Below are 27,161 nucleotides of genomic sequence, written 5' to 3' on the forward strand. Positions count from 1 at the left end.
AATGGAACTACGTAGTTGGAAATATTTGTTTTGTCAAAAAGTCCTTCCGTTGATTATTAATCCTGAATTGAAATCTTTTTTTTATGCATTAGATTGTTATAGTCATAACCAAGGCACTCTATTGTCAAATGCAGATGCATTTAGCGAGCAAATCCATTTGAATTTATAGAATCTTTTTCATTTTTCACCGCAATACAGTGAAGATGCCATAGTTGAAGACATTAATCTTTACTGTCCTCCTTTTGTCCGCTAATTGTTTTGCTGTTTGGTCTTGGCTACTCACTGGTTTTCCCATGGCTCCCTCTGTACAACAAACTACAACAACCCAAAGGCAGAATAACCACTGGGTTGGATACTATCTACTTCCTCTCTAATTTCTGTCCCAGGGGCTTCTGCTACACAACATGTTCTTTCCTGTCTGCTTGGCTAATAGCCTCAAGCTAGTGGTCCTGTTGTTGCAATCATCACCGGGTGGCCATTTTAATAAAAAATCCTTTGACATTCTTCTTGCTAAAATACTTTCTGTGTAAATGTTAATTAGATGAGATTAAAATGTATTTTAGATGTTCCAACTAGAAGACACAATGAAGCTTCTAGTGCTTTGATTAGGTGTGCAATAGATTGGTCAGAAATGTCTGAAAATCTAAGCAGGAGAAGGGATTCCTTTCCATTAAAACAGCAAGCGAGGCGTGACCTCTGATTTCAGGACACGTTTCTGACTTTTGTGTTGAGGTTACCACAGCCCACAGGGATGCGCTGCTCTCTTGCTTTCCCCCTGTCATGTAATCACACATTTCGACTCGCAGAAATGCAACCACACAGTGCAGAGATGTAGTAGCTCTGCTGCAGCGGTAGCGCGACCCAATTGTGTCCTCTCGGATCTGTTTTCTGCTTTTGAATTAGAATTGTGCCAAATTAATTAGGGGCCATACTAATTTTTCCTTTGCATGGTATTTGTCATTCTAGTATGCTTACAGTTAACACCTATCTGTCGGTGATCCAACGGACCCCTCCCAACTCCATGAAATATTCATAGACTTTCACTAGACTCCCACACAACCACCACTCTCCAAAGCCCATTTAAACCAACACGACTACCAAACACCAGACAGAGCCCCCCCCCCCGCCGCCCCCCCGTCTGATTTCCCTCTTTCACACCCAGCTTCCCCATTTCCCCAGCTGACTGGGGACCATTAAGTAATCCAGACGGGCTGCCCAGTAGCAGGTGCTTGAAGGGGGGGGGGGTCTTGTAAGATTGTGGGAAAAATTGGCTCAAACAGCTGTTTGCTGGTCACCCAGATGGAGCCTTGAACCCGACAGCGTAATTAACACAGTTGGACTTTCTCATTTGAAGAATTAGAATTTCTCTTATTTCAGTAAAATGCTTTTATTCCCAGTTACAACAAACAGAGGAAAAGTTCGGCTTTATGGCCATTGTTCTTCAAATGCCATGTCTTTATTACGCAAGTCTGCTTTTTCAAACACGATATTATAAAGTAAAAAAAAATGTTGATAATTATTACCGTCAAAAAAATGATCATAGGACGACTTTCTCTAATGAAGCCAGGGAGGTGTAGACTTCCGTATCAGCTAAGGATGCATTATGCATATGCCCATACACGTAAGGGAAACCCCTAGTGGCTTCATTAATCCAGCCTCTGCCAAGAAAAACAGAGGAATCACCATGGTCTCGATCCTCTGTTTACTTTCTTTTCTTAGCTGAGGTAAACAGACATGAATGATGAGCATTTTAAAGACTTTGTGGCCGTTCCCTGAATCCCTGTCTTGTAAAGTAAGATGAAGAAGGGTGCCTTTGGGGGTAAGGAAGTCGCGTCTGGCTATGGTTCCAGTGTTATGTCACCCCACAGTGGGCTCCGAGGAAACAATTGTCAATCTGGTCACCGTCGATATGTTTGTGCTTTCTCTTCGCTGTCTCCCTTTTTTGTGTCCCTTGGCATCACATGCGTCCACCCCCATCTCACAAAAGTGTCCTCCATATTTTCTACCTCCATCACCCTGAATTCTGTTCAAGAGAACTGTAGCTTTTTATCTCTGGACTCCCTGCCCATTGCTATGATGACATGTGTCATTCATCCAGGTCTTAACTGGTTTTGCTTGAGGATATCAGTCATATTTAAAGAGTAAGATGCTTCTTAATGCATGTACAAGCACAGAAATGCTTGCTAAAAGGCAACCGTGCTCCCTGTTGGAAGCAGGGCAAAGCACAGGGGGCCCTGTTCAGCTTTTTTTATGACCCCTTTATTCACAAAGCATAATCAGTGATTGGTTTCCTAATTGCAACCAGAATGAAAGCCCCATATTAGAGACACATGATTTCAAAAGCTGGCTGGAAATAATTGTCCTCTTTCCTTTTGTATTTTTATGTTCCGCTTTGTCGAGTCGCAGCTTTGCCAAAACTCAGCGAGACCTTTCTGTTGGAATGTCAGGGTGAAAGGAAAATGGCGTTCCGGTAGTCCAAGCATTCACTTGCTGGAGCTTCTGAGGTGCTGAGTTGAGATCTGATGAAACTATTCTCATATTTTCTGAAAAAAGAAAACGACAACAGAGCTGGGACACACTGTAATGTGGGCAAGGGTTGAGGATTTGTTTCCTTTCTTTGGCTTTTGAGAACAAAACCCCCACAAAGTCCCTAAGAGTTGTTTTCTGTGACTGCTTTGGTTTTGTTTCATTAGTTCCTCAGACAAGGCACTTAAAGTTGCAGATATTAATGCTTCAGACATGAGGGTCTAATAGCTCATCATACCAGGAGGATGATCTGCCACCCAACAGGAATGTAAATGTCTTTAATTTCCACGTCATTTCCTTGTTTACCAAGTAGTTCTTGGATCTGTTAAATGTCTCTCAGTGCCCTTTTTCAAGTTTTCAGTGCCAGATTGGCATTTGAAATTACACTATTGAGTCACATTATGATGCGTTGTTCTTCTGTGGCCAAAAAAAATAAATATATATATATAAATTATATAGTCAATCAATCATTATTTAGCTTGACACAAATAGCATCTGCTTTAAAATTGAGTTGTCATTTTGGAAAAATTGCATGTGTGTATGTGTGAAGACTATGCATCTCCAACAAATTCCCTTTTCCCTTATCTGACTGGATTGTTTTGACCATTGAGTCTTAATCTCATGACAAATAAGAAAAAGCATTGGTGGAAACTATTGCAATCATGTGATGGAAACTACTGGCAGTATAATGTGAAGATGTGGAAATATAATTACCAAAGACAATACTTTCCTACCTGTTTTGGTGTATAACACTTTATTGAATAGATTGACACTCACTCACTCACTCACTCACACACTCACTCACTCACTCACTCACTCACTCACTCACTCACTCACTCACTCACTCACTCACACACTCACACACTCACACACTCTCCTTCCCTATCCTGGATTGATTTCTGCCCCAGTGTGGCTGTTTTTGTTTGTTTCTGCTCCCCTGAGGGTTGCTGAGTTTTATTAGATGCCCTTCAGATGAGAGCAGCCCATCGGTTAGGATGTTAGCATGCAAGATCGATAGCCTCTCTGCTTTCTCCCACTAGCATTAATAAGATCATTGATTAACTGCCTCTCTCTGATTGATTACCCCTTTACTGCATAAAATAGTCTATTATTAGTTCCTATTCTGATAGGATCATTTTGTAGCGAATGAAATTGCTTCTGTGTGATACCGTTTTTGTATCAATAATCATTTCAGAAAGCACTGAATTTTGCAATCACATGCAAATGTTATAGGTATTAGGACAAGGTGAACACACATTCATCTGTTGTTATTTTGGCTAGCGTGCATACACGCATTGTTTTGGACTTCTAGAGGTGAGAAGCCAACAGACCAATGTATGGACAGCAATAGTTAAATCTGCTTTCTTAGTCCATTGCGGTTGGAGGAATGGGCTCAGTGGAGCATAGGGAGTGATGGATGAGAAGCCATGCTGGTTTCATTCCAATAAATGAGCAGCGTTCCACTTGGGCTTCCCTTCACAGCCGCGACCGGCGAAGACACGATGGAGACGGATTGGCCTCTCACCGCTGGGTGTTACAGAAGAGCAGAGAGAGGAAAAGGGAGAAATTAAAGTCTGAGGAGGAGGTGCAGCGAGATGAGACCAGAAAAGGACAAGTAACACTGAGGTTTAATGTCTGGAATCTATTGGAGAGAAAGAGAAAGATGTGAGGGGCAAAACTAGATGAGTTAGTGGAACTGAAATAGGAAGTTGAAGTGAGAAGTAAGTGAGGCAGGAAGAAAGATGAGTAAATAAGAAGCCTGCCTCCATCTTCCAGTTTCTATGTGGATGACTGCACCAGGGTAGAAATATATGGATATGATCATATCTGATATGACAAGTGGCACGCTTGGTTGTGCATCCTGATTATGTGTTGGGTTCTAAAATGTGCAAGCGTGGAAGATTATCCCCACTATGTCTGATGGCTAGCATTATTCAACCAAGAAAACAAAATTGGTCCAGAGGGCTAACATATCTGCACTTCCTGGTTCTTCCTACTCTAAAACAATGCATTTCCTTACATACATGCATCCCCTAACCCTCTCCCCATTCTTTGATAAATCCCTGTCGCACCATTTTATCACATTTATATTATTCCTTTATTTTTCTGCAAAACAAATCTGCTCTTATCCCACGCATCATATCCACCTCCCACGCATGACATATAATTTTGTATTGCTGCATTGTTTTATTTATTTTTTTGGTTTAAGATTTCCCCATTGTCTTACTCTCTCCCTTTCCTTCTTCTTTTAGACATATCCATCCAGAGTGGCCCAGTTGGCCTGTATGAGACCTCTCACTGGGGCGCCTCTTTACCAGTTGACAGCCCCTCCAGTGCCAACAGCTGGGACAAAGTGATTATTGACCGAAGTGACACAGAAGCTTGGCCATCCATCAGCCGCAGCAGTGATCTCAACCATCCAGCAGTCCCAGAATGCCCCGTGGGCTCAGCTAGCTCTAACCAAGACACAAGTGCTGTCACCACCACCTGTAGTAGTAGTAGTTCCCTGAGTATGGCAACAGGTGCTGCAGGCCAACAGGCCCACTACATCTCTCTCAAAGCAAATAATAACATGACGGGACCGGGATCAGCCAACGTATTAACCAGTAATAGAGGCTGGGGCTCCGATGGTAAACAGGATGGTGTAAATAGTAGTCGGGTAGGAGCATCAAGTAACTGGGGCTCTCCCAATTTTAACCTGAACCTCAACCCTAATGCCAACCCATCTGCCTGGCCTGCCCTGGGCCATGAAGTTGGCGGAGGTGGCATTGTTGGCTCAAATGGCACATCGAGCACTCCATCCCTTCCGCCGGGTATTAATGGAAATGGCAACATTATAAAAGGGAGCATTGGAGGTCCTGATAATGGTGCCGGAAGCTGGGTTGGCATAGTAAATGCTAATGAGAATGATCAACAGCACTCTTCAGCAAAAACAAACTTGTCCTTTAATATGGAACCTGCTAACACTGATGGACCAAACCACGCTAATCAAAAGCAGCAAGCTCAGGAGCCTATGAGCCCTATACATGGGTTAACTGGTTGGGGAGGCCAGTCACCCACTGAATCATCCCAGCTTAATGGGGACACGGCAGGAAGCTCTATATGGGGAGGCGGAGAAGCCAAGGCAGCTGACTCTGCCAAGGACTCGGGCTGGGACACAACTTCCTCTGGAGGCCATTGCGCCTGGGGTCGACAAGGCAGCGGCGGAGGGAGTTGTGGAAGTGGCGGCTGGAGCGAGTGGGGAAAGCCCTCTGGAGATGCATCTAAAGCATGGGACGTAGGAGATGCTGGCAGCTCTGGTTCAGGCCAAGACCAACAGATTGGCTCATGGGGCCAACAGCCTGGAACAGCCCCGGCAAGTGAAGGTAGTGGTGACAGCAGTGAAGATCCCATCACCTCTCAGAGAGACAGGTCTTCTCGCATGGAGTTAACCCCTTTGCTACCCCGTCAGGACTTGGACCCAAGAGTTCTGTGTAACACGGGCTGGGGACAGACCCCCATTCGACAACATACTGTATGGGAGATGGAAGAAGTCAACTCTGATGATGGAAAGAGCACCAGTAGCTCAGACACCTTGGGTGGCTCAAGTTCTAATAGTGCCACCTCATCAACCAGTGGAGGTACCATCAACTTGAATATGGTTCCCAATCAAAGGCCTGGGTCTGGGGGGAAAAGTGACAATGGAGGATCATCGTCGTCCAGCTGGGGAGCCCCACCAACACATCCAAGACAGAGCGGGTCAGGGTGGCAGGAGCCCCCACAGTCACTTAACAAAACAAATAGCAGCAGCGGTGGCTGGGTGGACCCTTCACCAAACAATGGTCCTAGAAATGGAGGTTCACCAACCTGGGGTTCAGAGGACAAGACGCCCAACTGGGACAATAATGTGATGAAAAGTCAGCATAATAGCTGGGGAGATGACCCTAAAAGTTCTCACAGTTGGAGCAACATTAAAGGCAGCTCTAATGGCTCGACCACAGGAGATTGGGGAGAAGCAGACATCAAGGACAACGGCTCCTCCACTACCATGTGGGAAGATGGAGGAAGTGGGTGGAAGGAAAGCCCCAGAGGTGGAAACAGAGGTGGAGGCTGGGGTAAGCCTCCCCCTACAGTTAATAAAAACAGTTGGGGCGAGACCCCACGTGTCAACGGTGTAGTGCAGGGAGGCTGGGGCTCTTCCAAACCCCAAGAAAGTAGTAGTGGCAGCAGTACTGGCAGCGGAGGAGGTGGCAGCATTGGTTCCTGGGGTGGCCCAAGCTCTGTAAAGCAGAATGCATCTAGCTGGGGCATTGCCGGCAAACCCGATCAGGGCGTTGAACCCACAGGCTGGGAAGAACCCTCTCCACCCTCTATTCGTAGGAAAATGGAGATTGACGATGGAACATCCACGTGGGGCGATCCCACTGCTTACAACAAGACTGTCAACATGTGGGATCGTAATAATCCCAACAATAACCCAGGCAACAATGGCCCACCTCCCAGCAAGAATAGTGGAGTGATTCTCCCCAACAGTAATAACAATCACTCTATCACCCCTGGAAACAATCACCATCTCTCTCACCACATGCACCAACATCCCCAACACTGCCAACCTCCCAATCACCTGCAGCATCACGGAAACAACAATGGTTCACCTCACAATGGCAACCCAAGCGCAGGCCCACAAGGAAGACCGTCCCACTCTAACCCAGGTACATTGTTGCAGCAATGAAAACGAATCCCAAATGGTCCATGTTTAGGACCCAAGTTGATGTTATAGAATAAACATAAGTGTTTTATTTCGAGGTGGAAAGATTAAGAGTATTAAAAAAAAATGACAGAGGAAAAGTGCATTAGGAAGAGTCCTTTCTTTTATTTAGTTTTAAACAAAAAATGTGAAAGTGAGTGAGAAATTTAATGCATGTACACCTAATAGGGGATCATTTGTAGTTCAAATTGAATAGGTAGCCTCTCAATAGCTCATTCTCACTCTTATTTTTTTCTAAGGGGTTCCTTTCAGGATAAAACATGCTTGAAAGCAGTCTTTATATATTCACTGTAGCAGAGCAGACAAGTTTAGAATTAGTCTTTTATTAATGTCACACTACAGTAGCTCAGAATAAAGGCCTGACAACAGTGTAACAGAGATAAATTCCAAACTTAAACCAGTGATATCTTTTTGGATTATTAGAATCTGCTTTCACATTGGACATTATTTAATTGATATGTATTTTACAGGATGGGGGGAGCTTCCTAGTGTCCATTCTAAGTCAGAACCTGCTTGGGGTGAAGCAGCGTCTCCCACATCAACTGTGGACAATGGCACTTCGGCCTGGGGCAAGCCCACTGGGGGAGTGGCAGGATGGGGAGACGGTTGCCATGAGCCTTCTGGACTGTATGGGCGCACCAATGGACCCCCAGCATCTGCACCTTGCAAGCCAGGTATCATTTAAGATAAGATCTTATCAGCTTTCAAATTGCAAACACTTTCTTTATCAAAGCAACCGCACACATCTGTGGGTTGTGTCGACATAAATATCTACATTTCATGCCAGTTTAGATTATTTTAGAGCTACAGTCAAAGAAATTCCACACTTCAGTAAATCTTTTTTATTTTCCTTTTTTAATCCTCTGTGCTATGTTTGAAATTCAGAGCTCCCCTTCTGTCAAGGCCAACAGCGACACCAAGTGGTCACATAGAAAACTGCCCTCCTGCAGTTGTTTTTGAGAACGCCTACAGCTCATCTCGGGCATTTGTAATCTTAACATTTCTTACATTTTCTTTTTCTTTCTGTGAACTTTTTCTTAGGACCCAAACCTATGCAAGATAGCTGGGGAAATGGAGAAGATATGGGCCACTGGGATGCAGAAGATGGGGATATGTGGAATAGCCCCACCTCCCAGGAGAGCAGCTCTTCTTGCAATTCCTGGGGTAATGGACCCAAGAAGATCCCAAAACAAGGTCAGAAAACATGCCCTGACTTTAGATAGTGACAGGCCTCGATGCTGTAAATCTCTTTCATTTGAAAACATTGTGCGTTTTGATTGTGCTTTCACAGAATAAGCTTGGCAACAAGCCAGATGAGGTTTGGATTATGAACCGTCTCATCAAACAGTTGACTGACATGGGCTTTCCGGTATGTGAAAACACGATGGATATTTGTTATTTCTTTTATATTTTGCTGTTTAACTGAAAGCTGAACGTCTCGGTCTCCATAAAGTCGATGATGCATGCAGTCAAATGGTCCCTGAAAAGCTTCTGTTGTCCCATCTGTTACAGAGAGACCCTGCTGAGGAGGCTCTGAAGAGCAACAATATGAACCTCGATCAGGCCATGAGTATGTTCCCATCAGTACTTTTAAGTGTCCATTGTATCCAATGCTGTTTTTTTACTAATGTCTTCACGTTCCCTGTTAAGGCGCTCTGTTGGAGAAGAAGATGGACCTGGACAAGCGTGGAATGGGCATGTCTGATTACAGTAACGGCATGAACAAGCCCATTGTGTGCCGGCCCTCTGCACTCTCCAAAGATCCCTCTGACCGCACCTTTCTTGACAAGGTAAGACATTAAACTTCAGTCCATTTTAAAGGACAATTAGAAAGGTCTTCAGCATAGAATTTTGGCCCTCCACAACCAAACTTTTTTCCTCATTTTCAGGATGGTGTCTTGTCAGACGATGCCCCCCCATCACCATTTCTGCCTTCCCCCAGCCTGAAGCTCCCCCTGGTCAACAGTAGCCTTTCTGGGCAGGGTCTGGGACAGGGCAACACGGGGCTGGCCATGCAAAACTTGAACAACAGACAGCAGGTAACACATCATCTATGCAGAATGTACGAGTCCCCCTGGGAGCCACAGGCGGTTCTGTATGGAGGTTGCCCGTTCCCCAACTGCCTCTGTTTTCTCTCCGAGTGCTCCGGCTCCCTCCCACTGTCCAATGACATGTATCTGGGCGATAGCTGAATTGGCTAGTTTAAAGTGGAAGATGGATGGATGGATGGACAATTGGTTCCCATTGGAAAAGATTAGTCTCCACAGAACTGCTCAAATGTCCACTTTTAGTTGTTTTGTACATGCATGACCTTGCCTGAAGTGTTCATTGAAATCAAATAGTTGTTGATCAAATAACCTCCCCTGAGGCAGCTGTGGCCCAGAACAACTACAGTGTGTCCTTGAAGTGCAAATAAAGACATTGTGAAGAGCTCTTTAGGTTTGCTCCAACTACAAAGATCACATTGTAGAGATGTGTATGAAGCTGCCCTGTAACAGACAGCTGATGTAGGTGATCACTTAGCTGTGATATAATATTTATCAGCTATTATGTGGATAGGAATATTGTGAATATTTGAGTAGCCTTTGACATTAATGTGCACTCATTGGTGCGTTAAACAAACCCATGTTGAGCACTCGTGTGTTGTACTTTAGATTTTATTTTATTTTGTTAATAGTGGCTCAGGAAGAAAACAACGTCGATAGCTTGACTAGTAATAAAACTTTAGAACAATACCAATGCTTGTTTTTTTACACGCTTTCCTTCAGATACCGAGTGGAATGTTTGGCAGTAGTGGAGCCGCACAAACCCGGGCCATGCAGCAGCAGCCTCCTCAGCCACCAGTGCCACCTCTCAGCTCCTCCCAGCCTAGTCTACGTGCTCAAGTGCCTCAGTTTCTCTCCCCTCAGGTAGATGAATTTATTTTGCATTTGCGCTTAAACTTTTGTCCGTTTGTCCTGTTGTAGCTTAACAATTTTTTTAAAGTATCGTTTGAGTCACAGGTGTAAGAATATATTTTCTGACTAGTTATATTATTATAAATGTGGCTGAACTCACCGAAAGACAAAAAGTGAAATATTTTGTCTCTTTCTCACGAGGCCTTGTGGTAATTTCCACCACAAGTGTCAGACCTTTGGTCGGCTTCCTCTTTTGTTGATCTTGTGCAACTGTTTTTGTTTTTGTGTCCTCTTCATGACTTCATATTCTTCCTGGTTCCGCTCTACCCCCAGGTCCAAGCACAGCTTTTGCAGTTTGCAGCAAAAAACATTGGTCTGAATCCTGCACTTTTAACCTCACCAATAAACCCTCAACAAATGACTCTTTTGTACCAACTTCAGCAACTGCAAGTGGTGAGTCCAAGTCCCAGTTTCATTCCGTTTCAGGAGTAGATGGCACAAGTTGCCAGCTCATTGCAGGATTAGCATATAAAGCAATCAACCATTCACACTCGCATTTCAACAAGAAATATATACAGTGGAACCTCTACTTACGAAATTAATTGGCTCCGGAAGTTGTTCCGTAACCTGAACATTATGTAAGTAGAGACGTGTTTTCCATGTAAATGCCCTAATCCGTTCCAAGCCCCCAAAAATTCAGACATAATTTTTTTTCTAAATCAGAAAAATGCATTAAAACATGTAACAAATACATGTTACAATTAGATTACCGCACAATAAATGTAGGAATTCAGTGCAAGGCTTCTCCAGGAACAAAATGAACTTTATTACAGGCTAATCTTACATTAGCCGTCATTACTAGCAACAAATGTTAACGCTTGTGGCAACACCGCCATCTAATGGACAAACATACGAACACCCATTATAATTAAAAATTTTCCCCTCTGCCCATGTCTTGTATTAATCGTTGTCCTGTCTTTGTGGATTTTATAAACTAGGCGTACCAGCGTTTACAAATCCAGCAGCAAATGATGCAGGCGCAACGCAATGTTTCTGGCCCCATTCGACAACAAGAGCAGCAAGTGAGTCAACACATCACAGCATGTGCAAAATGTGTGACCATGAGTGTGATTCCATGTGGGTGCTGGTAAAAGGTGACTTCTTTTCCTCACAAAACATGCCTTAACATCTCATGTGACAACAACAACCGCATGATGTAAGCGCGTGAATTGCTCAAGCTTCAAAATGTTGCCATGACCACAGTTTGCTCGTTGTTGAATAACAGACTGTTTCTGTGACTGAGACGGAGAGTTTGTTCTCCTTTTTTATTTTCCACACGCCACCATCATAAGGCTCGGTGAACACGTCCTTGTTTATGTCACTTTTTCCTCAATATTCTATCAAACATGTTTCAGGGCCCGCCTTTCCTTTGTGAACCTTTTTAATTCACTTTATCCTTTACTCCTGTGTCAATGGCCAGCTTGTCTTTCACCAAGTCATTACAGCGTCGCTCCTTCTCATCCAGGTTGCACGTACAATCACCAACATGCAGCAGCAGATCCAGCAGCATCAGCGCCAGCTGTACCAGGCACTGCTGATGAAGCAGCAGCAGCTTCCCTCTCATTCCTCCTCCTCTTCTTCCTCGGCTGGTCTGCATCATTCCGGTGGCCCTGTCTCCAGTAAATCAATCCTGGATCCCTTCACAGGCTCCCATCAGGCCCCGGGCCTCGCCGACTCACTGCACACCAAAGAGCCGCCGTCTTCGCCCAATGCCTACAACACCTATCCTCTCTGTAAGTCTGACCTGGGGCAAACGTCGGTTCAATAAATATGGTGCACATGGTAACACATTGTTTTTGTGAACAGCTGGACTGAATCCAAACATGAATGTCAATTGCATGGAGGTTGGGGGTTTATCCTTGAAGGAACCCTCTCAACCCCAATCCCGCCTGTCCCAGTGGACACACTCCAACTCCATGGACAGCCTGTCTGGCAACTCCTCAAACTTGGAAAACAACCTCAATAAGCACGGTACTTTGATTGTGATTAAACTAAATGGTTGTACTATAGAGTAAAGTGAGTGGATCAAGTGAAAGAAAACATGGGTTAGCTTTACCAGTACGAGCCACTTATGCAGTAGTATGTATGTAATGTGTGTTTTTATGGGATGCAGAAGTGTTTGGAGGAAGAGAATGAGGATTCATTTTCGTACGTCTGTGAAACTTGCAGAAATGCTTTTATCCAAAAACCTTTTTGGATTAAAACATGAAAGCAACTTCTTCTTGAAAGCAACATAAGTCTCATAAGTAGCAAATATCCGAACGCACTAATGTTCTTTTTGGTAAATTTACTTAATAGTAAGCTCATTTCTATTCCTTCAATTAGAAATTAGAACTAAACTGTTTACTTATCACCCATATTTAGGTGCCATATCTGCTTCTATGGGCCCTCCTGGGAAGCCACCCCAGCTGGATGACTCTTACAGCCCTTACAGTCTAATGTCAAGTTCCGAGTCTCCCACCAGCCCCCTGGTGCCCCCAGACAGCTGGGGCCAGGGCAAGAGCCCCAATGAAAAGATCTCTAATGGGACCAACATTAACTGGCCCCCAGGTAAGGACATGATTCAAATAACGACGACATTGAAATATGCTAATTAAATCCCTCGTTGCTAGACGTTTTCACCGAGTGAGTGTCTTTTGACAGAATTCTGCCCAGGTGTGCCATGGAAGGGCCTTCAGAACATCGACCCAGAGAATGATCCCAACGCGACCCCTGGCAGCGTCCCCAGCGGTCCCACCATCAACACCAACATCCATGACGTTAATCGATACCTCCTACGGGACAGGAACGGAGGTAGGACCAGAGGCAAGGCCACATATGTTACTCTAAGACTAACCTTACAATTTTGCTGTCAACAACTTTGTTTTGAAAGCTCATTTTTACATGTATGTAAACCCTTACTTGATGAGTATTTTGGTGGCCCTAGAGCCACAAATTATTATTGATTTAGTTACGGGCCCATGAATTATCTGATGCAACTGGTGTCTTATTCTGAGCCTGAGTCAATGCAATGTTGCCTCCTTGTTTATGTACCCTTTTTCTCATTTCTCCGTCCTATTTTCTCGTAAAGGTAAACTGTCCGATATGAAGTCCACCTGGTCACAGGGGCCCATCTCCCAGAGCCAAGCCTCTCTGTCACACGAGTTATGGAAAGTTCCTCAGGGGCCACGCAGCACCACAGCCCCTTCACGTCCGCCACCAGGACTCACAAACAGCAAGCCCTCTTCTACTTGGAGTGGCAACTCTCTGGGCCTGGCTCCAGGTTGGAATGGTTCTTACTCCTCTGGTGAGTGCTCTGATCTGTATAATGAAGCATTTATAAGGGAAACACCTGAATTGCTCCTGACATGTGCACTTTTTTAACTGTAAGCCATTCAAGGATATAACAAACACCAAGATTTAGACTTCATGATAAAAGTTCTCCAACATTAATTATTTCTGATGAAAGCAATCTAAAAATGTTCAACGGGGAGGCGTCCTTTTTCATAGTGAAAGCCACATCGTTGAGACGCACATAGCACCCGCACAGGCGTGACTGAAGATACACGAGTGTGGTGAAGGTCACAGCTGCGTGCCTGCAACATGTAGCGCTCACCAGAGTCTGTACGAACACGCCCCGCTAAACTGACACCCTGAGGTTTACCGGCTGTTCCCCATCAAAACAGCATTTCTGACCTTTTTACATGTAGCACGAACAGAGAGGCTGTTACAGTTTCCTCTGCAGCTTTTTGCTGGCAAATTCCTCCCAGTGCTTTCGCTAGCGTTGGGTTTTTCTCTGTCAACTTGACTCTTCTTCACTTCTGTGAAGATGTTTTCTTAAAGCACCCACATCCCAAAACCAATTAGGTACCTAAGACTTTGTATTTTTAGTCGAGAGTTGTGTTTCTTTTGCAGAAGGAACCACCTGGAGTACCGACAGCTCCAACAGGACCAGTAGTTGGCTGGTACTGAGGAATCTCACCCCACAAGTATGTTTGAAACCATCACTATCTCTACCATCATTACTCATGCTATAATACCTTTATTATAGTCTCCCGACTGCGACCAAATATGAACCAAATAAGATTATTCCAGTGAAAGTAAAGTAAAGTCAGGGTCAAACCTTTACTTAAAGGAATGTAAAATCCTCTGTTTTGCTCTAGATTGACGGTTCGACTCTGCGGACCCTGTGCATGCAGCACGGCCCCCTGATCACATTCCACCTCAACTTGACCCAGGGGAACGCTGTGGTGCGATACAGCTCCAAAGATGAATCCGCAAAGGCCCAAAAGTCTCTGCACATGTAAGCCCTCAGCAAAAGTGAAGAAATCCAGTTTGAATAGCCTGTTCCCTTTTTCTAAGTGAAGTATCAGCCGGACTGAATGGGGAAAACCCATTGAGGTTTTTGTACAAGTGTGACTGGATGTGTGCAGATGTTATTTTTGGATCCGGGGAGTCACACAGGGACAGACGTTACAGCCGTGACCCAGTCAGATGTGTTGCAATATTCAAGATTCAAGATTCAAGATTCAAGATAACTTTATTGATCCCTTTAGGGGGTGTCCACCAGGGAAATTAGCATCTCCAAAGATCTACAGCATCTACAAAATTTCCCACCACCATTCCCCCCATCAAACCTATTAAAGATAATAGAATATAAGAAAATAAGAAATAAAATAAAATAGAATAAATTAAAAATAGAATATGAATATAACAATATAAATATAAAACTATAAAAATATCACATGAAGTAGAATCGAAACTGGATGACTTGTAACTAATATTCTTCTGGGAGTCAAGCAAACCCTGCCTAATCTAATCTGACCCACATTTCATGTAATCCAGTGGTTCTGAACCTGTGTGTACTGAAGCCCACCAGTTTACCATGCGCCTTCACCCAACCCTTCTTCATTAGAAAAATAAAACGGGATTTCTTTTTTTCCCCTTTAGTTTTGCCGCTGCTGGACTAGAATGCAGTTAGGCTCCCACCACGTTCCATTAAACATGCGAATCCATGTTGTACATATTCATAAGACCGAACCACTAATGGTTAATCAGCTGTTTCAGAAGTGGTGTGGTTACTACTTATATACATGCACAAACGTACGCGCTCCCACCTGAAATTTTCTCTTCGTGTTTTTAAGGTGTGTACTTGGAAACACCACCATTCTGGCAGAGTTTGCTGGGGAGGAGGAGGTGAACCGCTTCTTTGCACAAGGCCAGTCACTGGGGGCAAACACCACTAGCTGGCAGGCCAACCAGGGATCCAATCAGAACCGGATGGGAGCAGCGCAGTCCCACTCTATCGGCCAATGGAGCGGCGGCGGCGGAGGCAAGACCAGCGGAGGAGACCTTCTTTGGGGTGGAGTGCCCCAGTACTCCAGCCTGTGGGGCCCTCCGAGCGGAGAAGATGCCCGTGTGATTGGGAGCCCCACGCCGATCAACACCCTGCTGCCCGGAGATCTGCTGAGTGGAGAGTCCATGTAGGGTGGCGTCATGACACTGGGGCCAGGGCAACAACCAACCCACCCTCCCTCCTGTTGGCCAACGGTGGAAGGTGCAGTGGAAAAAAGGAAACAGAAACTCAAACAAATGTGGTGATAATCAGTATGATTTCGACTTTTCTGAACTGTGAATCGTGAATCAGAAAGGCAGGGTCACAACCACAGACTGCAGACTCCGGGCCTTCTGTTCAGCCTTTTTTTGCTCTGGTTTACTGTTGTTGGGTCCTTTTTTTTTTTTTTTTTTAAACAAACAAAAAAAAACCCCAGTAAAACATTTTATCTTCTTTTGATATTTTTGAAATGAGACATTTCAAAACAAACTGAAAGGAAACAATACAAAGAAAAGGTAGCGATTTTTAGATTTTTTTTCCCAACAACCGAGACATTCTGTGCGAAGCGTTTCTAGTAGAAGCAATCAAAATTTCCACCCAAGACTTTTTCCCTCCAAATCAGACTTGTAAACAACCATTCCCAGCATGTTTGTGGCCAATGATGTGGTTCAAAGACCTTTACCACTGACCGATATGTTACCATTTGTTTCTCAGCACTAATATTAGCCTTAAGTGCTCTGGCCCAGGTCCTTCCAAAGCCTTTTTCTTTTTTGAAAGTTTGTTTTTTAACTGAAGAAATGGATGAAACCTTGCACAGTTTCACCCCTGGAGCAGTGGAACAGGACGTTTCTGCTGACTTGCGCCGTCACTGGAGGCCTGGCCATACGTTGAGCCCAACCAATCATCATTTTCCATCACGTTTTTGCTTCTTCTTTCTTTTCATATCTCAACATCCGAACTGAAAGATCATTCATCAGCCCGGCTGAACGTGCTCTCGTGTGCGGGCCACGCCTGTTTTTTGCCGTCACCTTCAAGCTTGGAACCCAGAGGTGCTTTGTTGACTTTTTTTTTTTAATGATTTATTTTTCAATTGTACAGAATCTGAGTCAAAATGAACATAGTTCCGCCTTCACGTGACAGGTACATTGTGCAATATACACTAATGACTTTTCTTCCGTCCCCCCTCGATGTCCAAACAAGCGTCTCTTTTGTCTTTTGGGATCTCTTAATCTCCCCCCCCCCCGCCCCCCCACTTTTCACTGAGTGCAGCAAGACTTTGGAACTTTAAATCTTAACCCCCGGATTCCCGCCAGACCACCAGTCCCCCCCCCCCCCCCCCACCTGAAACTGTCGGGGAAGAAAAACTCTGCAAAAAGGAAGCTGCATCCGCTGAGCCGTGCATGCAGGTAGTGGGGTGGAACTCTGAGCGCACAGGCGTGCACACTTCCTCTCTGCACGCCACAGCCACACCCATCCACAGCTCGTGGGATTGGATGGTTCTGGTCGACTGGCACAATACCAAATAAGAGGGGTTTCTCCTAATGCAGTAGACCTACGAGTGTTCCTTGTGTTTGGCACCGTCCAAACACAAGAGACTAAGACTTTTATCACTTCTAAGGGTTTTATCATAGCACTTATTACGAGCAAATCGCTTCAACCGCAATCCAATAAATCAGCAAAGAGCAGGAAAAAACACTGAATGAGGGGGAAAACCTGCTCATGTACTGTAACCGTGGGAAAGTGTCTGGTGTTCGAAGGGAAGCCAAACTGAGACTCTTCATTGGACTTTGGAGGAAGAAACGCAGTCGATGTTTTTGTTTGTTTTGTTGGTTTGTTTTTTTCCCCCTTCTGTGAACAATATCGAAGTGAATATCACTGTTACTCCAAAACGTTTGCCTTCTGTCTGGAGGCACCGGACCGGCGGCGCCGCGCTCGCCGCTCGCTCGCCGCTCGCTCGGTCCGTGGGAGTTGACTGGGGAGGGGAGCATCTTACCGAGTGCCTCTTGTCTGTGGCTCTTGGGGCGTCGAGCAGGAGCCCCACAGCGCAGCACCTCCTCCCGCACTCCGTCTGACCCGCCTGAAGTACCCGAAAAAGCAGCTCCTGCAAGACTGGCCGTTTCCAAAATGATGGGGGGGGGGTTAGGGGTGCTGGGGTCCGCCATTGCTCGACCCTGCTGTCCCTGCCGTCTCCCCCGGCCCTCCGTTCTTTGACACTTTAGCTGGAAGATGTAATAGTCATATTTCTGGGAATTTGCCAGTCTGCTTATTTTTATTTTTATTTTTATTTTTATTTTTAATTGTCTTTGCGTTTGTTGTTCTGCGGACGCTGGCCGCTGACCCGGCCCTTCGCCGTCCGGGTGCAGAAACACTTTGGTCAGAGGTGCCTCTGTAGGTTCATCCTGTGTATCGAATGCAAAAGGCCGATCGACGCTGCCGAGCGTTATTGATTGTCTCGTCCGTAACTGCCCCCACTTTTGTCAGTATTCTGTCGTACTTCCAGGTTTCGTTTAGATGTGTAAAAGAGGAAAAAAAACTACGAAAAAAAAGGAAGCGAGATGGCGTCTCGGGTGGGGATGTGAGTGTTTGTCGCTCCAAGCTGCTCCGCCTGCCTGTGGACTGTCCCTCCTCCCTCTGCCTAGCTGCTACGCTATGACTGCTGCCTCCTCCTCTCCTCTCACCTGAGCCCAGTAGACCCAGTAGCCCCCCCCCCCCCCAAACCAGACACCGACAGGCCCTCCTATCTGTTTTCTATGCAAAAGACTAGAGGCTGGGGCCCTTTACAGCACGCCAAGCCTGACTTGGGAATGAGCACTCCTCCCAGACCTTGGCCAACCCTAACTTGATGCCCCCCCCCACCGTGCACTTCTGTTAGCACTTCAGAATGGTCACTGGAGCACTGTCATGTTCCCAAGTCCAAACTCTATCCAAGGTCAGCCTTTTCTCTGAGCTGAAGACACTCGTGTCCAGCTTGATCTCAGGGTTGGGGAGTTGATGATAACAAGTAGGAGCTGCCGCTCTCCACATCTGTCCTTTGTCCTGTGAGAGTAAAGGTCAACGGGCCACATCTGCACCCCCTTGTGTACAGACCTCATGCTAAATTGGGCAAAAGTTCATTGGTTTTACCGTTGACAGCCCCCGTTGTTGCGGTTGGAATTGAAGCCGTTGCCAAGGTAACGTGCCGATTGAAAATCGACCGCGTCATCCAGAGAACGTCTGTGTTTCCAGGAGGAGCTTTGATAAGGGGGGGTTCAGCGGGGGGGGCAGCAGGGGTCAAACAAAGGCGGCAGCATCACACCCTCCAGCAACTGAGACGTGTTTTCTGTTTTTGTTTGCTTTGTTTTTTAATGCTTTTGTGGGGACTTCCCCACGCTAAGGAGGAAATCTTTACCAAGTCGGGGGTTCCGGTTTGCTACAGTGCACAGTTGATGGGTAATCCCGGGTACATATTTTTTTAAAACCAAAAATAAATCGCATTTTAACATCATTTTTATGAACTTTGACATAAAAATCTTTAAAAAAAAACTGCTTAAAAAAATCTAAGTAAAAAAAAAAAAAAGATCTATAATATGTTAAAGCTCTGCACTTCTAGCTGAAACGTCTCTGGTCGTCAGCCCCTGCTGCCCCCACCTAAAGGAGCAGACTGGTGGCCGGGGTGCCTTTTTTTTGTGGATGCTGTATTTATGGTCATTATTATTTTTTAATGTTTGTGTCCCGCTCAAAGCGGACCCACTGAACTGTACATTTCCACAGACCCAGAAGGCTTGGGCCCACTGTATCAGCCTCACCTTCCACACTCTGCATCGGCAGGACGGGAGGGCACAATTCAAGAGGTACAAAAGTCTTAAAAAAAAAGAGGAAAAAAAACAACAAAACAAACAAAAAAAAAAACCAGAAGAAAACAGGAAAAAGGCTACCTTTCAGGACCCGCAGTCCTGCAGCACACAAGCAAAAATCACTAATGCCTGTTTCTGTAACTGCCTTGATCCAAGCTCAGACCCAATAGCCGAGGACCTCCCAGCATCCTGTACTGACTGGAGAACCCTGAGGGTGAAGGGGGTTTCCCATGCTGCACCAGCATCGAGAGGCTCTCCTCTCTACAGCTCTCTTCTGCATGACAGTATATGTATCCACCACAAACACATATATATATACTGTGATTACGCTGTGTGGTGTCGCCTCTTTTTGGATCGGAAAGTTTCGTTTTTGTCCGTTGATACAACAGAAAGAAGGGAAGAAAAAAAAAGAGCAATATGTATTTTTTTTTTCTCCGCAAGTAATGATGGAAGGAAAAAGGGGGGGGGGGGGTAAACTGATACTTGATTGATTGAAAGCTGCGTCTTTCTTCGGGTTCGATATGCACGCTCTGGTTCTGGTGACACCTCGCAGTACGTGGACGAGCTCGTACTGTGTGTGTGCATTCGTTTGTTAATTAGCCTGTTATCTAAAAGCCCAACGCAACTGGTGGAATTTTTCTTTCCTTTTTTTTTTAACCACAATTGTTTTAAAATCAAAACATATCAAAAAGGAAAAACATTGAAGATAAATACTTGAATCATAGAACGCCAATAACTTAATGTGAAGTCAGTGATGTTTCTCTCTCCATCTGACAGGTACATTTGGGGCTTTTAGAGAATATGAAAATGTATTAAGTTGCAAAATCGTACAAAAAAAAAAATGCAAATGTTATCTAAGACGTATGCTTGAAATGTGAGACTGCGCGAAAGAGTTTTATGTTCAATTCAGTGTGTTGAAATTTTGTCTTTTAATGTTCTGTTGAAGAAAAGGAGGAAAAACCCCCATTTATTCTGATGTTGTTCTCTTCTAACGTTGCACTGAGTGTCTTCTACCCCTCACTCAGCTGATCGGAGATGGACAAAAGTGCGGAGGGGAGACGGTGACAATTCATGTGTACATGTTTACTCAAGGACATTCAAAAATGTGTGTTTTTGTTTTCATTCTATCTGTAAAATGTACCTACCTTATAGTGGCTTTTATTGTGGAATAATCCTGTCCAGGATTAGCATTCAGTATTGCACCATTTTGTTTAAACTATTAACTAAAAAATAGAAAGTCTAACAAAAAAAAAGTTAAAAACAAAAGTCAAAAAAATATCTAAAATGTAAAAACCATTAAAAAAAACAACTGTGGCCATAGATAGCTGTAGAAAGACTAGTGACGCCTGTAAAGGGAGGCGGGAGGCGATTTCGAGGTGCCTCGTTTGCGTGCTTTTATTTTGAAAAACCCCACCTGTCGTTTACAAGCATTTGATTGGTGTGAGGGAATCGGAGAGATGCTCGTCCTTTAGAACAGAGCAGGAGGAGAATCCCTGCGGAGCCAAGAGATCCTGCGACTCTCACAACTCGGGGATGGAGCGGCCTCATGTTTCAGCGTGTGCGGCGCCTTCTGCTCACTATCTTGCACATTCAAAGAGATGGAAAAGGTTTTTGGTGGGGGGGGGGGGGGGGGGGGGGGTTGTCTCAGGAAAGGCCCGGGTTTCCAGATACCGACTCCCAACATTTCCGTTTGTGTGAAATCGATTAAGACCTCCAAACAAAACGATGTTTGTAGCAAAAACGTGTTTGTACCAAATAAGACGGAGAATCAAGTTTGAATTAAAGTCCGGAGCGCTTTACGTGTTCAATCGTTAGGGGAGGGGGGTGGGGTGGGGGGGGGGTGCTTTACAGGAAGAAGCATTTGCGAGGCGTCTGTTTGGGTCCGGTAGTTCAGGAGCGTCGTCAATCATCTGTGTCTGCTGCAACCTGACGCAGGCGAGAGTTCCTCAACACGTCACAGACCTTCAGTCAGGGGCGGGGGGGGGGGGGTTCTAAGAATCAATCTATGCACAAAGGGGAGAGGGGAGAGTCCAAACCCAGCTGCTGTAACCGCGGGCGTTTGTGGACTCGCGCTCTGGGGTTCAGGGTTCCACGTCGGGTCGTCCTCGCCCCCCCCCCCCCCCCATCATCTCATCGCCTGGCCTCGCTGTGTCATCCCTGACCAAGGAGCGCTCATCCTTCTGCTAAAGCACTGTGGGTCGGACCGGGGGGGGGGGGCTTTTCAAGGCTGTGTTTTCTAAGGGGGGGGGGGGATCTTTGCCTTTCTCTTTACTCTTAAAAAAGGAAAAAAAAATGTCTGTAACTGAAATACAAAGTTGTGGCTCTCAATGTTCTGTTTTCTCCTCATAGAATGTGATTGTTGAAGACATGCACCAGAAAAAAAATGTGTCCATGGATTATGGCGCTTCTTTCGGATTCTATTAATAAATGACAAATTTTCTTGGCTGTTATTTTGTCTCTTTGTTTTTTTTCCCCCCCGTTTGTTGTCACACACGATGCCTTCATGCGGAATCGGAAAAAGTCGTTTTATTTTACAAGCGAGAGCTTCTTGGGAACATTTGGGAACATTTACACTTAAGAACCACTCTGAGCCGTCGCACCTTAAAAAGTAATGAGTGTCTTTGTTTGGGAGACGACCCGCCGGGATTCGAACCCGCAACCTCCCGTGAGGTTCTGCCAGCTGGTGCTGAGGGTTTGATTGACAGCCGGGCGTTTCATTCCTGGTCGGTCTTCCTGAGGCGCCCCCTGGGGGTTTCATAGTGGTTTTCTGGAAAGGACTTCTTGTACTCCGTCTCCCCGGGGGCCCGGGGGCCCGGCCCCCGCGTGGTGCCCAGCATGCCGACCATCTCCTCGTAGACGGGGGCCTGGCGGCTCACTTGGACGCTGCGGCGACTCTTGGTCTGAAGGGAACCGACAGAAGATCCCAACATTTACTGATCGTCCATCACGTCGAGGTTGTTACAGCCGGAAAACAAGCAAATAAAAGGTGTCGGACGGCCGGGGGCGGGTAATTGGTTCTGAAACCAATGTGGGTTCTGTGGTCTGCTGCTGTGAAAACAGTTTCATTTCCTCTCTGCCCCCCCAACAACAACACTTACTTGAAAAACCACAACTGTGAGGCAGAGGAGGATGAAGAGGAAGACGACAACAGCCGAAAGAGCGTAGAGCAGAGCAGGAGTCCCGGAGCAGCTGCAATGACCTGCGAAGACGCACGCACGCACACACACACGCACGCACACACACACGCACACACACACACACACAGAGGTGAAATCACAGTACTTCTCAGAAGAATCAAAAATTGTCTGTTTAAAAAAGAATGCTTTATCCCCGCTAATATTCATAAAGGGGCAGATCATTTGGGGGGGGGGGGGGGGGGCAGATTATTTCGGAGGGGGGGGGGGGGGGGGTGAGTGTTGAGTCAAAAGGAAAATTGTGCAAAAGTGAAGTAAAACAAAAAGTGCACAATAGCAGAAAAATGATGCAAAACCTGTTTCCTGCTGTCGTGAGGAGCGTTTCCCATCGTTAGAATTACTTTGTAAACTAATAACTGCGACCCCCCCCACCCCCTACCACCGTCCCTGCTGCCCCCCCCCTCCCACCTTCCACGGACACAAAGATGGCGCGTGTCCCCAGGCCGGCGCCCACCGGCCCGTCTGCGTGCAGCGTCTGGCAGCTGTACAGGCCGCCGTCGTGCGGCAGCAGCCGCTGCAGGCTCAGGTTGTGGGTGAAGCCCGCCGGGCCTGGAGCCGACAACACTTGGATCCTCTCCTTGGGGATCGGGGAGGGGGCAGAGGTGCTGGCAGGGTGACGCTTTGAGTCGTACAACACCTCCACGGCGTCGCCTCTTCGCCGCTTTAAAATCACCCCTTCCACGGTCCCGCGGGCGCCGTGAGGAGGGGGGCAGGGGATGAGGGCGGAGCCACCGACACACGCCTGAACCAGATCTATATCCAGCGGCCCTCCGGCATCTCCTGGGAGGAAGGGAGGGAGGAAGGATGGGAGAGAGGGAGGGAGGAAGGGAGGAAGGATGGGAGAAAGGGAAGGAAGGATGGGAGGGAGGGAGGAAGGATGGGAGGGCGGAAGGAAGGAAGGACGGGAGAGAGGGGAGGGAGGAAGGATGGGAGGCAGGAGGGACGGAGGAAGGATGGGAGGGTGGAAGGATGGGAGAGAGGGAGGAAGGACGGGAGGGAGGGCGGAAGGAAGGAAGGACGGGAGGGAGGGAGGACGGGAGGAAGGAGAGAGGGAAGGAAGGACGGGAGAGAGGAAGGACGGGAGGAAAAAGGGAAGGAAGGATGGATGGATGGAAGGAAGGAAGGACGGGAGGAAAAAGGGAAGGAAGGATGGATGGATGGAAGGAAGGAAGGATGGAGGGAGGGAGGAAGGATGGGAGGGTGGAAGGAAGGACGGGAGAGAGGGAGGGAGGAAGGATGGGAGGCAGGAGGGATGGAGGAAGGATGGGAGGGTGGAAGGATGGGAGAGAGGGAGGAAGGAAGGACGGGAGGGAGGGCGGAAGGAAGGAAGGACGGGAGGGAGGGAGGACGGGAGGAAGGAGAGAGGGAAGGAAGGACGGGAGAGAGGAAGGACGGGAGGAAAAAGGGAAGGAAGGATGGATGGATGGATGGAAGGAAGGAAGGACGGGAGAGAGGGAGGGAGGAAGGATGGGAGGCAGGAGGGACGGAGGAAGGATGGGAGGGTGGAAGGATGGGAGAGAGGGAGGAAGGAAGGACGGGAGGGAGGGCGGAAGGAAGGAAGGACGGGAGGGAGGGAGGACGGGAGGAAGGAGAGAGGGAAGGAAGGACGGGAGAGAGGAAGGACGGGAGGAAAAAGGGGAAGGAAGGATGGATGGATGGAGGAAGGAAGGAAGGACGGGAGGAAAAAGGGAAGGAAGGATGGATGGATGGAAGGAAGGAAGGATGGAGGGAGGGAGGAAGGATGGGAGGGTGGAAGGAAGGACGGGAGAGAGGGAGGGAGGAAGGATGGGAGGCAGGAGGGACGGAGGAAGGATGGGAGGGTGGAAGGATGGGAGAGAGGGAGGAAGGAAGGACGGGAGGGAGGGCGGAAGGAAGGAAGGACGGGAGGGAGGGAGGACGGGAGGAAGGAGAGAGGGAAGGAAGGACGGGAGAGAGGAAGGACGGGAGGAAAAAGGGAAGGAAGGATGGATGGATGGATGGAAGGAAGGAAGGAAGGACGGGAGGAAAAAGGGAAGGAAGGATGGATGGATGGAAGGAAGGAAGGATGGAGGGAGGGAGGAAGGATGGGAGGGTGGAAGGATGGGAGGGAGGGAGGGAGGAAGGATGGGAGGGTGGAAGGATGGGAGAGAGGGCGGGAGGGAGGGAGGACGGGAGAGAGGAAGGGAGGAAGGATGGGAGGGAGGAAGGATGGGAGAGAGGGAGGACGGGAGGGAGGAAGGATGGGAGGAAGGAGAGAGGGAAGGAAGGATGGGAGAGAGGGAGGGAGGGCGGAAGGAAGGAAGGACAGGAGGGAGGGAGGACGGGAGGAAGGAGAGAGGGAAGGAAGGACGGGAGAGAGGAAGGACGGGAGGAAAAAGGGAAGGAAGGATGGATGGATGGATGGATGGATGGAAGGAAGGATGGATGGAAGGAAGGACGGGAGGAAAAAGGGAAGGAAGGATGGATGGATGGAGGGAGGAAGGATGAATGGATAGAAAGAAGTAAGGACGGACGGACGGACGGACGGACGGACAGACAGACAGACAGACAGACAGACAGACAGACAGACAGACAGACAGATGAAAGGAAGGAAGGAAGGAAGGAAGGAAGGAAGGAAGGAAGGAAGGAAGGAAGGAAGGAAGGAAGGAAGGGTTACATCATTGTAGCAACTTCTCTGATTCTTTAGCGCAGACAGAAGTTATTTTGTCTAAACTGAACAAAAGAACAAACATTTTAATAAATGTGGTTTTATCAAACTACGTTTTTACGTCCGCTGGCGTTGCTCAACCAGAAGTGGGAGGAGCCAGTTGGAGGTCACTAGCTTTTAAAGCATTTTCGCTCCCACGGCGTCCTGGAACGTGCGCACCTGCTTTGGAAACTCACCAGCTGTGACGAGCAGGAAGAAGTCGGTGGTTCCGGGCAGGTGGAGGTCCGCCGAGGCCGCGTTCCCCACCACGAACTCGCAGCGGTAGCGGTCGGTGTCGCCCACCCTCAGCTGGGAGATGCTGACGTTGACGGCGCGGCTGCTCGGGTCTCCGCTGGCGCCGATGCGCTTCTTGTCGCCCCCCGTGGTCGCGCTCAGCTCGGTCCCGGTGTACATGAACATCACCTCGCCGGGCCGCAGCCAGGTCCGCTTCAGGTAGACGCCCAAGGGCGGCGAGTCGCCCCGCTCCAACGCGCAGGGCAGCAGCACCGACTCGCCCTCCCGCCGCTCCAGGAACTGAACGTCACCGCGAGCTGGAACCAAATAACAAACGTTGCTACGCCGACTTGTCTCGTCTCATAGACAAGCTAAAGGTCAAGAGGTCAACCTCAGCTTTTGAATGAGACACCAAACCTGACATTTCAAAACCCAAATCTTTTCACCACAAACAAGGTTTTACACAATTGTGCTAATCAGAGACGACCGAACCCACCTTGCGTAACGACCAAAGCCCATAAACACACCAGGCCCCAGAAGGCCGCCATCCCCGACGCTGTCACAAAGGTTCTAATTCACGTCCCTGTGGAGGGCGGCGAGGTCGACCATGACAGCGCCAAGGCAGATGATCCAAAAGCTGCAGAGGTTGGGTGACTGTAAGAGAAACCAAGAGGAACTCGGAGAAGCTCCACCTTCAAAACCTCAAGACAGACAAAGAGGAAGCGACGGCTGAACCACAGGCGCGATGGACCAACCTCCGCTGCAGCGCCGTGGAAAACAGCAAAGCCCAGTCAGAAGGTTCTGGACCCGGCCAATGTGCTCCGGCTCCTCTGGGCAGGTCATCGCGCCGGTGCCCTCGGAGAAACACTCTTTAACATTTCCCAGAGAAGATTCCGTCTCTGCTCATGGAAGGATGGACTGATGAGAGCGTCACTAGCTACAGCTTCCTTACAGAACATCCTTTACTTAATTTCTGACATAACGCAATAATCCCTAACCTTTTGATTGATTTATTTATTTTTGTTTGATGGGGGGGGGGGGGGGGGGTGAACACATTCCACCTTCGTTTCTAAAACTTACCATTTAACAGCAACTTTCCGACGTTGTAACAATTAAAATGCGCCATTTATTTTACATCCGGTTTTTTTTTTATTCATTTTTTTCATATTTCCATGACTGAGTGTTTTCATTAAATGAGTTTACCTAAGAGTTACGCCTAGGTGGCAAGAATTTCGCCACTTAACCACCTTAACCGGTTCCGAGAAGTGCACACAGATTTCCATTTACGGTGGGGTTGGGTTTGAAGGGGGGGGGGGGGGTTCCGGGGTTTTTTAGGTCAAACATCTCCGACAGTGAAAAACAAATGTGAAATTACAAAACAGATTAAGACAGTAAAGTGTCACGAACATGGTTCTAGTCAGTATTTAATTAAAATTGGCCGATTCAGAGTTTTTATGCACCTACAAACTTTATTGTAAATAATTGTGTTGGAAATCTGAAGAGGAAATTCCTAATAATGCGCCTATTGTTCGCTGCGGGTGTGATGTTGCATCTTTACCAGCAGGCGGCGCCACCAACGCAGGAATTTCAGGTGATTCGAGGCGAAACGTAACTGAAGCTTTTAAGATTTTAAATTAAAATCTTTAAAAAAAAATGACGCCACTCCAGGTCAACATTCGATAAGTTTTATT

The 27,161-nt window shown here is 47.1% G+C and overlaps 2 protein-coding genes across 3 annotated transcripts; one reads left to right on the forward strand and one right to left on the reverse strand.

The window, feature by feature from the left end:
- The first annotated feature begins 7,743 nt into the window (after positions 1-7,743).
- Positions 7,744-21,827, forward strand: tnrc6c2 (trinucleotide repeat containing adaptor 6C2). The gene is made up of 17 exons (XM_029850174.1): positions 7,744-7,947; positions 8,315-8,467; positions 8,565-8,642; positions 8,786-8,843; positions 8,924-9,063; positions 9,163-9,312; positions 10,042-10,182; positions 10,504-10,623; positions 11,169-11,252; positions 11,696-11,963; positions 12,037-12,201; positions 12,595-12,780; positions 12,874-13,023; positions 13,301-13,516; positions 14,125-14,198; positions 14,373-14,512; positions 15,354-21,827. The coding sequence occupies exons 1-17, from the start codon at positions 7,825-7,827 to the stop codon at positions 15,694-15,696; spliced, it is 2,589 nt and encodes an 862-aa protein (XP_029706034.1). The 5' UTR covers positions 7,744-7,824; the 3' UTR covers positions 15,697-21,827.
- Positions 21,828-21,888: 61 nt separating this feature from the next.
- Positions 21,889-26,127, reverse strand: cd7al (cd7 antigen-like). 2 transcript variants are annotated; one of them, XM_011612356.2, is made up of 5 exons: positions 25,967-26,127; positions 25,434-25,787; positions 22,980-23,348; positions 22,476-22,576; positions 21,889-22,277 (listed from the first exon to the last, which is right to left on the reverse strand). In XM_011612356.2, the coding sequence occupies exons 1-5, from the start codon at positions 26,016-26,018 to the stop codon at positions 22,092-22,094; spliced, it is 1,062 nt and encodes a 353-aa protein (XP_011610658.2). In that variant the 5' UTR covers positions 26,019-26,127; the 3' UTR covers positions 21,889-22,091. The 2 variants fall into 2 exon arrangements, with proteins under 2 accessions (XP_011610658.2, XP_011610657.2); XM_011612355.2 differs by having other exon boundaries at positions 22,980-23,351.
- Positions 26,128-27,161: the final 1,034 nt, after the last annotated feature.

This window comes from Takifugu rubripes, chromosome 17 (assembly GCF_901000725.2).
Source record: "Takifugu rubripes chromosome 17, fTakRub1.2, whole genome shotgun sequence".
Taxonomy (NCBI): domain Eukaryota; kingdom Metazoa; phylum Chordata; class Actinopteri; order Tetraodontiformes; family Tetraodontidae; genus Takifugu; species Takifugu rubripes.

Bases quoted from the DNA above. Each gene is read 5' to 3' on its own strand.
- cd7al (XM_011612355.2), bottom strand. From the start codon at position 26,018: ATGGCGGCCTTCTGGGGCCTGGTGTGTTTATGGGCTTTGGTCGTTACG. The intron at 25,788-25,966 runs GTGGGTTCGGTC...ATTTGGTTCCAG, and splicing joins GGCTTTGGTCGTTACGCAAG to CTCGCGGTGACGTTCAGTTC. The intron at 22,577-22,979 runs GTGGGAGGGGGG...GCGTCTTCGCAG, and splicing joins CATCTTTGTGTCCGTGGAAG to GTCATTGCAGCTGCTCCGGG.
- tnrc6c2 (XM_029850174.1), top strand. From the start codon at position 7,825: ATGGCACTTCGGCCTGGGGCAAGCCCACTGGGGGAGTGGCAGGATGGG. The intron at 9,313-10,041 runs GTAACACATCAT...GCTTTCCTTCAG, and splicing joins ACTTGAACAACAGACAGCAG to ATACCGAGTGGAATGTTTGG. The intron at 14,199-14,372 runs GTATGTTTGAAA...GTTTTGCTCTAG, and splicing joins TGAGGAATCTCACCCCACAA to ATTGACGGTTCGACTCTGCG.